This window comes from Pangasianodon hypophthalmus, chromosome 28 (assembly GCF_027358585.1).
Source record: "Pangasianodon hypophthalmus isolate fPanHyp1 chromosome 28, fPanHyp1.pri, whole genome shotgun sequence".
NCBI classification, from domain to species: domain Eukaryota; kingdom Metazoa; phylum Chordata; class Actinopteri; order Siluriformes; family Pangasiidae; genus Pangasianodon; species Pangasianodon hypophthalmus.
This window is the reverse complement of record NC_069737.1, coordinates 16309249-16326748: the sequence shown is the minus strand read 5'-3', so window position 1 is coordinate 16326748 and position 17500 is coordinate 16309249. Positions and strand designations below refer to the sequence as shown.

At 41.9% G+C, this 17500-nt stretch overlaps 3 protein-coding genes across 6 annotated transcripts in view; 1 reads left to right on the top strand and 2 right to left on the bottom strand.

Annotated features, from left to right (window-relative positions):
• Positions 1-4615, top strand: part of cplx2a (complexin 2a) — a 6745-nt gene extending 2130 nt beyond the window's left edge. Inside the window, exons 2-4 of the mRNA XM_053231060.1 lie at positions 241-323; positions 1969-2147; positions 3526-4615. Coding sequence (XP_053087035.1) covers positions 293-323; positions 1969-2147; positions 3526-3720 — 405 coding nt within the window. The 5' untranslated portion in view covers positions 241-292 and the 3' untranslated portion in view covers positions 3721-4615. The remainder of the gene's footprint in view (positions 1-240; positions 324-1968; positions 2148-3525) is intronic.
• Positions 4616-5479: 864 nt separating this feature from the next.
• The window catches only part of tmod1 (tropomodulin 1), a 14096-nt gene continuing 2075 nt past the window's right edge, over positions 5480-17500 (bottom strand). For 2 of the 4 annotated variants that reach the window (XM_034301367.2, XM_034301366.2), the window contains exons 2-11: positions 15667-15939; positions 14301-14457; positions 14016-14135; positions 11892-11981; positions 10945-11075; positions 10533-10640; positions 10120-10263; positions 9254-9398; positions 8418-8523; positions 5480-6333 (exon numbers count right to left, since the gene is read on the bottom strand). In XM_034301367.2, the coding sequence (XP_034157258.1) occupies positions 6315-6333; positions 8418-8523; positions 9254-9398; positions 10120-10263; positions 10533-10640; positions 10945-11075; positions 11892-11981; positions 14016-14135; positions 14301-14457; positions 15667-15786 (1140 nt within the window). In that variant the 5' untranslated portion in view covers positions 15787-15939 and the 3' untranslated portion in view covers positions 5480-6314. Of the gene's footprint in view, positions 6334-8411; positions 8524-9253; positions 9399-10119; positions 10264-10532; positions 10641-10944; positions 11076-11891; positions 11982-14015; positions 14136-14300; positions 14458-15666; positions 15940-17500 lie in introns of all 4 variants that reach the window. The other 2 variants (XM_034301368.2, XM_034301369.2) reach the window with 2 other exon arrangements.
• Positions 16518-17500, bottom strand: part of LOC128317651 (uncharacterized) — a 4858-nt gene continuing 3875 nt past the window's right edge. The window contains exon 4 of the mRNA XM_053230907.1: positions 16518-16995. Coding sequence (XP_053086882.1) covers positions 16518-16995 — 478 coding nt within the window. The remainder of the gene's footprint in view (positions 16996-17500) is intronic.

Genomic DNA, 17500 nt, shown 5'->3' with positions numbered 1-17500 from the left:
ATTATTTATTACACAGTCGTAGTTTAACGACATTGTTTTAAGCAGCGTGGTTTGTGTTTTTTACTTTTAGAAACTGTTTTTGTCTGCTCTGGTCTTTTAAGTAAATTAGAATTATTATATTACTGATGACACCTTTAGCGTAATTTCCTCAGGATATGTGAAAATAAATAAAATAAAATTAAACATGAAGTGTTTGTGCATGAATACATCCTCAGCGTCGTTGCCTTTTCCACTCTGCAGGTGAACACGAGACTCTGTGATCGTTACTGATCCCTGTGACTAGAGCAGAGCCATGAATTTCGTTATGAAGGCAGCGTTGGGAGGTGAGTGCAGTGTGTGTGTGTGTGTGTGTGTGTGTGATGAAGAGGTTGTGTTAAATGGCCTGAGTCAGCACTTGAGTGCCGCAGCAGCAGCAGCAGCAGCGTTGTGTCCCGGATTCAGCCGCAGTCTGAATCTTCTGTAACTCTGCCCTCAGAACAACATCACGAGCGCTGACTGATAGTTAGCTGGCTAACGTGAGCTAACCTGACAGGATTTCTGAGATGTTATCTTTTCTAGTCAAACTCATAAACGGTCATAATATTATACTAATTATACTTATCATACTAATAATATAATAATAGCTAACATGTTAATTTCAGCTAACATGAGTTAACCTGACAGGATTTTTAAGTCATGTTTAAGTCATAAGCATTCAAAACATTCACAGCTAACGCTAGGCAGCTAGCTAACATGAGCTAACCTGACAGGATTTCTGACAGAATTTCTCACTCATTCTTAGACTTGTTTACAATCTTCACTGCTAACACTTGCTAGCTAGCTAACATAAGCTAACCTGACAAGATTTTAAGGCATATTCTTAATGTTCATAATGCTAATGCTAGCCATCTCAATAAAATTAACTAACATGACAGTAATTCTGACAGGATTGTTTGTAAAATTCATAATTTTCACTGTTAATGCTAGTTAGCTAGCTAAATAACTCATATTTATTAATATTAATAATAATAATAGTCATAATTCATGAAGCTGTACTCATAATTATCTCTAAGGCTAAGCAGTTAGGTAACGAGCGAACCTGACAGGATTTCTGAGGACATTTTATGGTCGTATTTATAAATGTTAAATTTTCACGTCTAATGGTAGCTAGCAGCTAACTGCAGACAGATTGTATTAAGTGTGTGTTTGCTGATAAAATCATTAAAACCCACACTGAGTGGAGTGCTGAAGTAATGTCATTAAATATACACACACAACACTGCTGACTCAGGACTCACTGCTGCATGTGTGTGTGTGTGTGTGTGTGTGTAGGAGATCGTGCTTAATGATTCAGTGTTTCTCTGCATCAATACGTGCTTTACACTATTGAGAGAGACAGAGATGGGAGAGAGAGAGACAGATAGAGAGAGAGAGAGAGAGAGAGAGAGAGAGTGGGGGAGACGGAGATGAACAGAAAAACAAAGAGAAACAGATGGAGAGAGAGAGAGAGACAGAGTGAGAGAGAAAGAGGAGAGAGAGAGGAGAGAGACAGAAATAGGGAGAGGGAAATGAAGAGAAAAACAGAGAAACAAATGGAGAGACAAAGAGATAGCGAGAGAGGAGAGACAGAGGGGAGAGAGAGAGTGTGTGCGGGTTAGAGAGAGAGAGAGAGAGAGAGAGAGAATGGGGGGAGATGGAGATGAAGGGAAAAACAGAGACAAACAGATGGAGAGAGAGACAAAGTGATAGACAGAGTGAGTGAGTGAGTGAGTGAGTGAGAGAGACAGAGTGAGTGAGTGAGTGAGATGGAGAGAGAGACAGAGTGAGATGGAGAGAGAGAGAGAGTGAGTGAGAGAGAGAGACAGAGTGAGAGAGAGAGAGAGTGAGAGAGGTGTATATGGGTCAGTATCACACATCAGCCATCAGCAAATACAGCTGTTATAAACACCAATATAACGTGTGTGTGTGTGTGTGTGTGTGTGTGTGAAGGCGGGCCTCCTGATGTGGGGAAGATGCTGGGAGGAGAGGAAGATAAAGACCCCGAGGCAGAGAGAGAGAAAGAGGAGGAGAGACAGGAGGCTCTGAGGCAGCAGGAGGAGGAGAGGAAGGCCAAGTACGCCAAGATGGAGGCTGAGAGGGAGGTGATCCGCCAGGGCATCCGAGACAAGGTACGCCCCTCACACTGACCAATCACAGGCAGCCAGGCTCCGTCCCAAATCTCTCCACTCCGCACTGCTCAGTGCCCTTACTGCAGCGTACTGTAGCAGATCTGACTTCATGTCATATGATGACTCTTAATAGTCTCCCCTGAGAACCCAAGGAACATAGAACCCTGGAAATATATTCCCTGGGAACTTATACTGCTGGGAAGATAGGATCCTGAGAACACAGAACCCTAGAAAGATATATAGCCCTGGGAACACAGAACCCTAGAAAGATATATAGCCCTGGGAACACAGAACCATGAAACATAGAACCCTGGAAAAACAGAATCATGGGAACACTGAGCCCTGAACCAGAACACAGGGAAAATAGGATTCTAGAAACCTAGGACTCTGGAAATATGGAACCAAAGGAACATAGAACCCTGAAGGAGTGAAACATAGGTCTCTGGAAACATAGAACCCAGAGGACAAAGGACCCTGGGAATATAGAACCCTGGATAAATAGATCCTCGGGAATGTAGAACCCTGGATAGATAGATCCTTGGGAATATAGAACCAAAAGAAGCCTAGAACCCTGGAAATATGGAACCAAAGGAACATAGAATCCTGAAGGATAGAAACATAAGCCTGGAACCTGGGAATATAGAACCCAGTGGACAAAGGACCCTGGGAATAAAGAACCCTGGATAAATAGAACCTCTGGAATATAGAACCCTGGATAAATAGAACCTCTGGAATATAGAACCCTGGATAAATAGATCCTTGGGAATATAGAACCCTGGATAAATAGAACCTCTGGAATATAGAACCCTGGATAAATAGATCCTTGGGAATATAGAACCCTGGATAAATAGAACCTCTGGAATATAGAACCCTGGATAAATAGATCCTTGGGAATATAGAACCCAGTGGACAAAGGACCCTGGGAATAAAGAACCCTGGATAAATAGAACCTCTGGAATATAGAACCCTGGATAAATAGATCCTTGGGAATATAGAACCCTGGATAAATAGAACCTCTGGAATAGAGAACCAAAAGAAGCCTAGAACCCTGAAAGTTTGAAACATAAGTCTCTGAGAATGTAGAATCATGAAAATATAGAACAGGAAATATGGAATCCTGGGAACATAGAACCATGAAACATAGAATTAAGGGAACACAGAACCCAGGGAACAGTGAAGTCTGGAAATGATTGTTCTCTGAGACATAGAACGCAGATACCATAGAACCCAGGGAACACAGGACTTTGGGATCACATGGTATGCTGTGGTTCTTACTGTATAGGATTGCAGTATATTTTTCATAATATTAACGTTATATCTGAATCACGTGTGTGTGCGTGTGTGTGTGTGTGCGTGTGCGTGTGTGTGTGTGTGTCAGTACGGGCTGAAGAAGCGTGAGGAGCCCGAGGCCGAGGCTCAGGGTGCGATGGACGCGGCGAGTGAAGGCAGTTTGACTCGCCCGAAGAAAGCCGTGCCGTCCGGCTGCGGAGACGACGACGAAGAGGAAGAGAGCATCATGGACACGGTGATGAAATATCTACCAGGACCACTGCAGGACATGCTGAAGAAATAACACACACACACACACACACACTCGTAAAAGCACCACAGCGCACAAACTCAGCTTTAGGTAATTAAGATTAAGATTGTAACACGCGCTTCCGCTTTCCAACAGCAGGGGGCGCAGTTCAGGCTAAACCGCAGTATCACCGTCCTCTTCTCACGCAGGTTCGATGTGTAAATAGATTTCGGCTGTGTCCCAAACGCTAGTGTTTAACCTACTTTACTTCACCAAGAACAGAAAACGTTCACTAGCTAGCTAATAGACCGCTAGATATTAGCGTCAAAGATAAAATCTAGCGTTTGGGACGGAGAAAGTTTCACAATATAAGCCATATTTTATCTATAAAGCAGAACACTGAGTCATTAAAGACAGAAAAGTAACTTACAGAAGTGTGCATGAAGTGTAGCCTACTTTTACTCTTTTCTACTTTAAACCGTGGACGTGTCCCAAATCGAGATATAGTTACTTCATCTATGCATGTGTCTGTAATAATGTAGGTTTGTGTGTGCTTTAAAAACAAGCTCCTATTTTTGGTGCGATGGTCAAAATAATATAAAGAAGGCAATAACTTATTATTATTATTATTATTATTATTATTATTATTATTATTATGCATTGTTGAACACAAACATACCAAAAAAAAACTTTTTCCTTTTTTCTCACCATAATAGCACAGACTTCAGGTAATAAGAAGCTAAATATCAATAATGTGTGTAAAACTTTACGAAACTGGACAAATTTCTTTGCACTTTGTTTTTTCCGGAATCTTCTCAGCAATAATCACGCCTTCTGTTTGCTTGGCTTTGTGAAATCGGTGAATAAAAGAACCCGAGTGAATACATGATGGTTTAACGATGGTGTGAAATGTGTCTGAATAAAAGAATGCAATATAATAATCAGTAAACTGTGCGCTTTTATTTACTGTGTTTGACATTTTAACCCCTGAAACTGACTTCTCTGAGTTCTGTGGAGGGATTGTGGCGTGAACCAGTTATCAGTCTGACACACAAAATATTATCATCACACATTAACTCAAAAATATTTTCACTCCCACTGGGGTTACACTCTTCTAGAACATCTAGAACCCTTAAATGCTCTATACAGAATTCTACAAAATTCTACAGAAACAGTCCCAGAGTAGAACGCTGCTACAGCTTAATTATACAAACTACACAACCTTAACTATACAAAGAACCCTTTATCTAAGAGTACAGTAGATGGGTTTGCATTGGATTTGACCGAGAACATAGAACTCTGGGAATGTAGAACTTTGGGAACATAGAACCGTCAGTGCATACATGAGGACCTTGGTAATATTACACCTTGAGAACATAGAACTCTTGGATCATAGACGTGTGAGACCACGAGACTCTGAGACCACGGCATTCTGGGAACTTTGGGAACGTAGAACCCTTAGGAGTTGGTAATATTATACCTTGAGAACATAGAACCCTTAGCACATAGAACTCTTTTTACATAAGAGGGCCACATGGGAAATTTCTAAATTAAAGTGAAAATAAAATAAAACTGTGGTTTTTAGAGCTTTGTTGTTTTTTCCTCAGTCTTCATAGGCATGATGTTTACGTTTATATTTTTAAAAAAGAAGAATATTTCTCTTTTGTAGAATTTTTGAGCGATAAATCGTAGCAGTGTACTGAGATGTTAAAATGCGGATCTCCTTCGTTAAACTTCAGTAGGTTTGCAGTTGCAATAAAAGTTTTACATTAAACAAAAAAAAAAAAAATTGGAGCAATAAAGCAAGTGATGATACGTTAGGAATAATATTTTTATTTGAAATATTTTGAATGTTTTCATTTCTGTTGTTTCCATTCAAATTTCCTTACACACAGATTTACCATTCATTTAAATACAGGAAGAGAGAGAGAGAGACAAAGAGAGAGAGACAGAGAGAGAGACAGAGAGAGAGAGACAGAGAGAGAGAGAGAGACAGAGTGAGCGAGAGAGAGAGAGAGAGAGAGAGAGAGAGAGGGGAGGAAGAAAGAAAGGACTGAACGTGTCTAGCAGGAAAAAGAAAACATCACACAGAATATCAAAAACAAAGTTAATCAGTTGCTGTTTTAGCATTTTAGCATTACGCTAAACATTCTCTCAGGTTATTTATATATATAGACTCAGAGACACGCCCACTTTCCCATCTATGGACTCCGATGCTGTTCTCTGTATTTAGAAATAAACCGATCTCACACGCATCCAAACCACAATTATTTTATTATGTAATTAAAACACAACTCATCTGAACAATCTGAGCTTTATAAAGAATTATTGCTTCGTGACAACAACTCTGTGATTGATACACTGCAGTTCATCACTTCCTGTGAACACGACCTCCATCTTAAATTTACTCACAAAGTCTACGATATTTCATTCCCAGCCTTTCATTCAGTACATTCTACAGTTATTCATAAGGCTTCAAAGGCATCAAAGTGTGTGTGTGTGTGTGTGTACTGAGTACATTACAGTAGAATTACAACCAGAGAGGGAAAGAAAGAATGCAGTCGGCTGCAGACCTCCAGGCCACCAGGGGGCGCTGTCACGGCCGCTGCTACACGTCTGTCCGACATTTAGGGAAAATCGGGCCGCTTTCACGCCTTCTCTTTCTTACTGCAGAGAGACAGACAGTTGGAGAAAGAGACAGACAGTTCAAAAAAGAGAGATAGTCAGTTGGAGAGAGAAAGAGACAGACAGTTGGAGAGAGAAAGAGACAGACAGTTGAAGAGAGACAGTTAGAGAGAGAGAGAGAGAGACAGTTGGAGAGAGAGAGATAGATAGTTGGAGAAAAAGAGAGGGACAGTTGGAGAGAGAGAGAGAGAGAGAGAGAGAGAGAGTTGGAGAGAGATATATATTTGGAGAAAGAGAGATAGACAGTTGGAGAGAGATAGACAGTTGAAGAGAGAGATAGACAGTTGAAGAGAGATAGACAGTTGGAGAGAGATAGACAGTTGAGAGAGATAGACAGTTGAAGAGAGAAATAGACAGTTGGAGAGAGATAGACAGTTGAAGAGAGAGATAGACAGTTGAAGAGAGAGATAGACAGTTGAAGAGAGAGATAGACAGTTGGAGAAAGAGACAGTTGGAGAGAGAGACAGTTGGAGAAAGAGAGATAGACAGTTGAAGAGAGAGACAGTTGAAGAGAGAGATAGACAGTTGAAGAGAGAGATAGACAGTTGAAGAGAGAGACAGTTGGAGAAAGAGAAGTTGAAGAGAGAGACAGTTGGAGAGAGAGACAGTTGGAGAGAGAGAGATAGACAGTTGAAGAGATAGACAGTTGGAGAGAGAGACAGTTGGAGAGAGACAGTTGGAGAAAGAGAGATAGACAGTTGGAGAGAGATAGACAGTTGAGAGAGATAGACAGTTGAAGAGAGAAATAGACAGTTGGAGAGAGAGATAGACAGTTGAGAGAGAGAGAGATAGACAGTTGAAGAGAGATAGAGAGACAGTTGAGAGAGAGAGAGAGACAGTTGAGAGAGAGAGAGATAGACAGTTGAAGAGAGAGACTAAAATTATTGTATATATAAATAAGAAACTACTTTTTTGCAGACTTTAGAAGGAAAGTTAAATATGGTATAAACTGAAGAAAGTTAAAAATTTGTATAAATTGGAAACAAACTGCCAAAGGAAGTGATGCAAAGAGAAGGACAGGAAACTTCTGAACAAAAACAAAGAAGCTCTGAGGCAATAAATATCTCTGAAAAATGGGAGGGATGCTAAATGCTAACAACAAACACCTGCTGCCTTCTGAATTAGCAGAGTGACGCACACGACAAACATCACGTCACTTCACCTTTTCAGTCAATAAAACAAACTTTTAAACTTATTTCTACAATAAATGACAGAATCTTGTTTGAGGAGCTTCAGGGTCCACGTTTCTGAGAAGCACCTGGCACTCAAAAGAAGTTTTATAATTAAATTGAAATGTTTTTAGATATTCTGTAAGTTAGATAGCTGGTTAGCGTTAGCATTAACAATGGAGATTATACAGGTTTATAAAGAAGACTTAAAAATCTCACAAATCCTCTCAGATTAGCTTCATGTTAGCCCGCTAGCTAGAGTTACCAGCTAACATTTAAAAATCCTCTCAGAAATCCCGTCAGATTAGCTCATGTTAGCCATGTAGCTAGGATTAGCCTTACAGATTTTGAACATGAATATAAATCCTCTGAGAAATCCTAACGATTATTAAAACTTAAAAGTATAAATAAACTCCTGTCAGGTTCATACCTATTAGCTAGCTAGTTAGCATTAGCAATAAAGATCATGACCACAAATATAAATCCTGTCAGGTTATCATGTCACTTCACCTTTTTCAATCACTAAAACAATCTTTTTAAACTTGTGTTAGCATGAAATTATGGCAAAAGAAAACAGGCTTGTAAATAAAAACGTTCACTGTACAGACAGTATTTTAGAGAGATGCTAACTTTCGGTTAATAATAAACTCTTTTTAGCTTCTCTTAGCAATAAATGTTGGAATGCTAATAGAGAAATGCTAACGCTAGACTACAAGAATCCCTCAGGTAATAAAAATGTTTGAAAACACACTTTGTGAGGAAGAAAAAGTCCAGAAGCGAGCGAGAGAAGCAGAAAGTGTGTTGAGGACGAAGCTGAAACCGAGCAGGAAGTGGAGCTCTGCAGACAGGAAGTAGGAGCTTTGGAGGCTTCGTTTTAAATGAAACATTTACATTTACTTGGGTTTCGAGGAGAACTTGAATTTTTTACAGAAGGCTCGCTCCAGCTCGGGGACGGACAGAGTGAAGGTGATGGCTCCGTCGGAATCTGAGCGAACTATACGCACTGCAATAAACACACGATACACACTCAGTCACACACACACTCGATACGCAGCTCAGATTCTACACCACGTATTCGCACGCTAGTCGCTAGTCGCAAGTCGCTAGTCCTTCAGTGGCGTCGAATGCAAACATTAAACGAGTTTATTCAATTTTAGTCGCTAGTTTAACTAACAAACTAACAGCTGCCTTTTCAACAAGATAGCTAGCTAACTAAATAGGCTAAATAGCAAGTTAGCAGCTAGTATGTCCGCTAAAATAAGCTAGCTACATCTCACTGTGAGGCGACATTATATATACATTATATAGACTGATTTCTGGTGACTTTATGCTACAGTTATGAGCGCTCAAAGGCAGTTATAAATTATGATAAAACATTTTTCTTGGATATTTTGTCAGTTCAAGTTGAATATTTTTAGTGTTTAAAGATCTCCAGAAGCCATTGGCAAGGTTACACTAAGCTAGCTAACGTCCCGCGACCCCACAGGCAGTGTGTGGTTTGCTAACATTAGTTAACTAGCTAGCTAGCTAGCATTGTTAGTAGTTAGCTTGCTTTTTGCTACAAAAGCTAACTCTTTTGAAGGAGCTAGGACAAAGCTAATGCTTTAAATATAATGTTGTGATATAAATTTTATAAAGGCACATAAACAGTGTTAGCCTAGCATTCAGTAACAGGGTCTGAATGAAGTGTGTGTGTGTGTGTGTGTGTGCGTGTGCGTGTGTGTGTATGTTACCCAGGTCGTTGTTGTTCATCATAGCGTTAGAGCAGCGTAAGCGAGGACCCTGCTGTGTGAAATGATATCCGAATTTTAGCAGCGTGCTGTTTTTCTCCAACATGCTGGCGATCTCCATCTCCACCTTATTACCCAGGGGCTGACTCTGTCCCACACACACACACACACACATGAAAATTGTGTTAGCAGTTGATGCTAACTTAATTACAGTGTCATTTTAGTCAAACGAAATGTTTCCTCAGTAATTTTACCAACACATCTGAGGTAAATGTTGAAGTTCTGGATGTTTCTGTCTCATTTCCACCGTCGCTGCGTCTTTACATTGTCTGTAACAAAGACTACACAGCTGCAAGCTAGCTAAATCATTAGCCTAGGTAGCTACCGACTGAGGCTAATGATTTAGATAGACAAAACGCAGCCAGTGAGTCTTTTATACACAACAGAAAGACACAATGAGAGTGGAAATGAGACAGAAACATGAAACATCAACATTTACCTCAGATGTGTTGAGGAATAACTAATAAAAGACTCACAACAAACTGAATTGTAATACAATTTGTAATACAGTTAGCATCGACCGCTAACACAACTTCAGCAGAGTATGACAGTATTGCGTCTCTTGAACTCTTGAAGTGGTGAATATCACAATGTTTTCTGGAATATTTTTTCGTAAACACGTCTCCACATGGCCGAGCGTAAAGTTTAAGAAACAACAACGGACCAATCAGAAACGAGTATTTTCCACAGTCATGGTATAATGAAGTGTAAACAGCTTTTGGAAGTGCACTCAGAAGTTTGGATGCTCCTGCAATGTGTGTGTGTGTGTGTGTGTGTGTGTGTATGTGTGTGTGTGTGTGTGTGTGAACCTGGTTGTCGATTTTGAGCTCCTGCAGTGTTGTGTTGTGCTGCAGCGACTCCACCAGAGCGAGGATTCCGTTTCCCGTGATGAAGTTCGACTCAACGTTCAAACACTTCAGTGTGGCGTTTACTCGCAGCATGTCGGCTAACGCCTGACACACACACACACACACACACACGATAACACACACACGATAACACACACATGATAACACAAACACACAAACACAATAACACACACACATGCACAATAACAGTTAAGACAATTAAAGCAGGGTTTATGAAGTTACTGGAGATTGTGAGAATAATAGGACCGAGATATGGATGGGTGTGTGTTTGTGTGTGTGTGCGTGTGTGTGTTTGTGTGTGTGTGTGTGTGTGTGTGTGTGCGTGTGTGTGTTTGTGTGTGTGTAAGACTCACGTAGGCCACAGGATCGTTGCTCCGTGTTCCTACGATGCTCAGTCGTTCCACTACTGTGTTTTCTTTCAGAGCCTCAGCGTACGCTTTCAGAGTGGTGATGGGAATATTCTACACCATCACACACACACACATTTCTATAGCAAACTTGTTATATATTATTAAACATATTTATTCTGTATTTATTAAACAGTAGCTAATAAATAGTTTCGAAAAGGAACCTTCATGTTTTTGAGAGTGTATATAAGGAAAAGGCTGTGATATCTTGCATGGCCTCTAGAGGGCGCCAGAGTACTGGAAGAGTTAATGAACTCAATCGGCTATAAACAAATGTTGAGGAAGGTGTATGTGTGTGTATATGTGTGTGTATATGTGTGTGTATATGTGTGTGTGTGTGTGTGTGTATAGGGAGCACCTTGATGTTGTTCAGGTTGACCTCCAGGAGTTCAGGGTCATTGTGTTTAATCCTCACTAGCGTCTGTTCCACATCGGTGTCGTTGGGATGCTCATCGGGAATTTGCTTATACTGAGCACACTGGATCACACCTGACCAATCACATCACATTACATCATCACACCTGACCAATCACATCACATTACATCATCACACCTGACCAATCACAGTACATCATCACACCTGACCTATCACATCACATCATCACACCTGACCTATCACATCACACCTGACCAATGAGATCACACCTGACCAAACACATCACATCACACCTGACCTATCACATCATCACACCTGACCTATCACATCACACCTGACCAATGAGATCACACCTGACCAAACACATCACATCACACCTGACCAATCACATCACATCACACCTGACCAATGAGATCACACCTGACCAATCACATCACATTACATCATCACACCTGACCAATCACATCACATTACATCATCACACCTGACCAATCACAGTACATCATCACACCTGACCAATCACATCACATCATCACACCTGACCAATCACATCACACCTGACCAATGAGATCACACCTGACCAATCACATCACACCTGACCAATCACATCACACCTGACCTATCACATCACATCACACCACACCTGACCAATGAGATCACACCTGACCAATCACATCACATCACACCTGACCTATCACATCACATCACCGGTGCAAATGTTAATATTCAATTAAAGTGATATAAACCTGTGGACTGATCTGTCTGTAAGTGTAAACAAACCGTTTCATTCTTACTTTAAATAAATCTGTCTACGTTTACTGACACTGTGTGTTAACAGGTGTGTGTGTGGGTGTGTGTGTGTGGGTGTGGGTGTGTGTGTGTGGGTGTGTGTGGGTGTGTGTGTGTGTGTGGGTGTGTGTGGGTCTTACTGTTTAAACCCTGTTTGTTGACGATGGTGCTGCTGGCCAAAGCTTCATAATACTGCTGATTACTCATCAAAGTGTGCATGCCCAGGATAGCTAGAGAGAGAGAGAGAGAGAGAGAGAGTGAGGGGGGGGGGGGGGTGAAGAGAGAGAAGTGAAGAGAGAGAAATGAATAGAGAGAGAAGTGAAAAGAGAGAGAGAGAGAGAGAGAGAGAGAGAGAGTTTAGACAGGGTTACACAATCAGTTGTAAATCTCAACAACTGAACCTTTGAGGTGCAAACACACACACACACACACACACACACAGTTTATAACAATATACACATCATAACACTATACAGGGCTAAAACTGGAATGGGGCGGAGAAATAGAGAAGAGAAGAGAAGAGAAGAGAAAAAGAAGAAAGCAGAGAGAATGGGAAAAAAGACAGGGTCAGAAAGCAGCAGAAGAGTAAAAGGAAGAGAGAAAAGAACGAGAGAGATAAGTAAGTGCAGAGGAAAGAAAAGAGAAGCAGAAATCAGAGAGGAAAGAAAAAAGAGGACAAAAAAGAGAAAAGGGAAGAGCGGGGGAAAAAGGAAAGCATAAAAGAAAAAAGGGAAAAGAGAAAAATGGAGGAAAAAAGGAAAGAAAAAAGAGAAAGGAAGGAAGAAAGAAAGAAGAAAGGAAGATGAAATCACAGGAAAGCAGGACAAGAAGAGGAAAAGAAAAAAGAAAAGGCAAAAACTAGTTTGAACTTTAGCCAAAGAAAATCAGTGCTCCCTTTCACACTGAGTGTGTGTGTGCGTGCGTGTGTGTGTGTGTGCGTGCGTGTGTGTGTGCGTGCGTGTGTGTATGTGTGTGTGCTCCTTTTTTGGAAGCCGTGTGTTTTTACAGAGCGATGAATCATCAGCAGACAAAAACGCCAGTAAAGCTTTTAAATAATCCATTACAGCTTAGGGGGATTTCCACAGACTCAACATGGCAACCGCTATCTATACATACATACATACATACATACATACATACATACATACACACACACACACACACACACACACACACACACACACACACAGGAAGTTAGTGTAACATGCAGGTTTAATGCAACATGCTGAACAACCTTCTGAAACAAAATCCACAGCTTAGAACCGGGTGGAACGAGGGATGAAGAATGAAGGAGGAGTGAAGGAGGTGACTGGAGAGGAGGAGGAGAAAACAGACAGAAACACACACACACACACACACAGTGAGCATGAAGAAGGTTAACAGAGAGATTGTTTCAGGTTTAACTGAATGTCATTAGTGTTCTGGATGAACAGAAGTGATGTTACAGGAAGAAGTGAAATATCTTAATAATTAATATTTATTAGCAAACATTTCTGAAAACACGCTTTAGTTCTCCAGATTTTTCAGATCCATCCCCATTTATGTCAACATCCACATGAGAATGTGAGAATGATTTAAAAACAGCGTAACACACTCTGAGGAAAGCGCCGTCTGCCCTCTTCCACATACACGAGCTCACAGACACCTACGATTGGCTAGTGTCACTGTGATTGACAGGGGGAGAGAGTGTATGCCCCTCCCACCCAGAAAGCAGTGCCAGTTACGCGCTCCGTGGCTGTGGCATCGTCGGGATTCGAACTCACATCTCCAGGAGCCCATGTTATGATATTTAAATGAGTTAAATGTATAATACTGTAATATTTAATGTTTCTAACCCTCAGAATATTAACCGTGGATATTTTTATTTCAGGTGTCTGATTTATTCTGAGAATTAAATTAGCTCCACCCCCAACCAGAGAACAAAATTTCTTAACAAAATGTCATCAGAATCTGCTTCGTCTGCTTCTTGTAATCAGATCTGACTCCATGTGTGTTTTTTCATAAGCCAATCAAATCTTCATGGATAAAAAAATCGCAAATGTACAACTCACGGGGGAGGAAAAATGTTTCCTGAGGCAGATAAATGGATAAATGACGATATTTTCCTTACAGCTGCAATTCAGCCCACAAGCAGCAGAGGGCGGCGCTAAACATTTCAACTGGCTGCTTTAAGGAAAACACACTGATGTGTAGAAAGTCTGTGGAACCTAAATATCGCTCGATTTAATGAGCGTAGCGATGTATCGTGACCCCACAGTGTGTACCTGCGATGTCACACAGCTCTGCATCTGTAGCGCTGGCTAAAGCTTCCTCCAGCTCCGGCTCCAGTGTGACGTCTTCCAGAATCGGATCAACAACCTTCGTCTTTGGAACCCACGGCTTTCCTGTACACACACACACACACACACACACACACACACACACACATAATGAAAGCACAATCATGAACACTACAGTGCCCTTGCGTCTCTCCTTCAGAGTTAAACTTTTGACAGCGTGCGCGCGCGCGCGTGTGTGTGTGTGTGTGTGTGTGTGTGTGTGTGTGAAACCTCTCTTCTCTCCCGTATACGGCACCAGGTCGTCTCGATCCGGATGCTCCTTGGCCTGTTTCTCCAGGTGAGCCAGCAGATTGTCTCTGTGGAACGTTCCGGTCGGAGCTTTTTTCGTCTGATCTCTCTGTCTCAGACCCGCCGGTAACAGAGCGTTCTGTCATAACACACACACACACACACACTCTTATAATGTGGTGTAATTTTGTTTTAACTGTTACCCTGATTTCACATCGATGTTATCTGTCTAAATATTTTGCGGAGAAAGTGTCAGTATAAGGTGCTGTACGCTAGCTACGCTAATGTATTTTAATATAATTTAATTTACTAAAAGTCACAGTGTCCTAGCTAAGGCAATTGTGTACTACTGATGATGAACCTACATCCTGCATATTTCTTTTTTTTTGTTTATTTTAATGAAAATTCACAGTTTAGCTGCTAGCACTGATCATTCGACATTAGCGTACTTAATGTGTTTAATTCATTCGTTAAATAAAGACCACTTCGTAAAGATAAAAATGCATTTATACACATTTTACAGGCAGAAAAGCATGCAGATGGTCTTGCCACTATGTTGAGAGCAAGTGCTTCTGGGAAATAATGCACAGGACTTTACTGCAAATCACACCTGACCAGTGTAATAAACACGTCGTGTGTAGCTCAGGGTGATAATGAGCCGTGTGATTTACAGAGCCCAGATTCTCCTGAGGAACCACGAGAAGAACCACACAGCCTGTGAGTGCTCTAACTTACACACTTATCATCTGTATACGGCTATTAATAACCTCCTCTACAGCTGGGGCCTATCACTGCCTCAGACTCCTGAAGTGTGTGTGTGTGTGTGTGTGTGTGTGTGTGTGTGTGGGAACAGTATGTGACACTGGATGGACTGCAGAACCTGCTGAACTTCAAGCACGTCCTTATCTCACGTTCCAGCTGTTTATCTTTACACCAGTCAGGGAAAACCACCAGCCAATCACAGCACACCAATAACTGACATTCAAGACCAATAACTGAAATACAATAACACTATTTAACTGACCAATCACATCACTGCAACCATTTCATTATTAATTAACCAGTAAACAGATATGTAACCAATAACCAACTCAATACACACACACACGCACCCACACACACGCACCCACGCACGCACACACACACACACCCACGCACGCACGCACGCACACGCAGTCCATCATGTCTGACAGACTGAGTAACTTTCTAACCAGCACTAGACAGAAATCCACACACCGGTCCTGTCTACCCGTCTCTGACTGAGTGAAACACGCAGTGATGATGTTCCGAGGTTTCCACGGTGATAAATATCATAATTATATTGTGTAAGCGATGATCGGGTTCTTACGTCAGGGTCGAGCTCTTCGAGTTCATCCTCGAGTCTCCTGAGCTCTTCCTCACTGAGCTTCTGCAGGAGCTCATCCTCGTCCACGTCCCGGTATTTCTCCATCTCCTTACGGTACGACATGATGGAGGACGGGTGGAGGACGAGTGGAGGAGGAGTGGAGGACGGGTGGAGGACAGGTGGAGGACGGGTGGAGGACAGGTGGAGGACGGGTGGAGGAGGAAGGGGAGGCAGGAACCAGGATGAAAAAAAACTTCCTCCTCAAACCCTCAGGACCTGCACAGAAGAAACGTAGCTTATGTCAGTTTGAGAACAGCAGCATGTTGCTAACGCGGTGGCGTGGGTTATACTCACCTCTCCTAACTAGCAGCTAATAACTAGTAAATGCAGGAATATGTTCTGCTTCACAGATAACATGAAATAAATCATAATGTAAAATTTATCAATAAAATCACCTCATGTTGTTTTGCATTTTTCTCTCCCTTTACCAGCTTCCTTTAAAAATGTGTGTTACTGTGGGATTGGGGAATGAGAACCATAGTTTAATTGGTTCTAATGGTATTAGGGGCGGGGACTGTGATCTGATTGGTTCTAGTGGTATTAGGGGCGGGGACTGTGATCTGATTGGTTCTAGTGGTATTAGGGGCGGGGATTGTGATCTGATTGGTTCTAGTGGTATTAGGGGCGGGGACTGTGATCTGATTGGTTCTAGTGGTATTAGGGGCAGGGAATGTGATCTGATTGGTTCTAGTGGTATTAGGGGCGGGGACTGTGATCTAATTGGTTCTAATGGTATTAGGGGCGGGGACTGTGGTCTGATTGGTTCTAGTGGTATTAGGGGCGGGGACTGTGATCTAATTGGTTCTAGTGGTATTAGGGGCGGGGACTGTGGTCTGATTGGTTCTAGTGGCATTAGGGGCGGGGACTGTGATCTGATTGGTTTTAGTGGTATTAGGGGCGGGGACTGTGATCTGATTGGTTCTAGTGGTATTAGGGGCGGGGACTGTGATCTGATTGGTTCTAGTGGCATTGGGGGCGGGGACTGTGATCTGATTGGTTCTAGTGGCATTAGGGGCAGGGACTGTGATCTGATTGGTTCTAGTGGTATAAGGGGCAGGGACTGTGATCTGATTGGTTCTAGTGGTATAAGGGGCGGGGACTGTGATCTGATTGGTTCTAGTGGTATAAGGGGCAGGGACTGTGATCTGATTGGTTCTAGTGGTATAAGGGGCGGGGACTGTGATCTGATTGGTTCTAGTGGTATAAGGGGCGGGGACTGTGATCTGATTGGTTCTAGTGACATTGGGGGCGGGGACTGTGATCTGATTGGTTCTAGTGGTATAAGGGGCGGGGACTGTGGTATGATTAGTACCAGCAGCAATCGAGAAAGGAACTGACATCTGATTGGTTACAGTAGCATTAAGGGTGGGGCCTGTAGTTTAATTAGTTATAGTAGCACTGTGGTTGTGAACTGCAGTTTGATTGGTTGAAGTGGCACTGGGGGCGGGGCCTGATTAGTTACAGTGGGATTGGTGGAGAGGTGATGGACTGTAGTCATGTGGTAAACTTTTTAAAGAATTAAAATGTGGTGGTACGCAATATATTTCTGATTGTTTTTTTTTATGCCTACAATAACCTTATCCAAACAGTTTCGCTTTCAGCCAATCAGAGCGCAGTTTCAGACTGATAAGAGTAACAAAGAGGATTTGTTTAAAATGTCACTGGAGAATAAGGCTTTGTGTGTCCAGTTTGTCCTTTGTGAGTGAAGCCTCTACAACAGACTGGGAAGGTCTCATGGAAAGGACACACACACACTCACACAGACACACACACACAC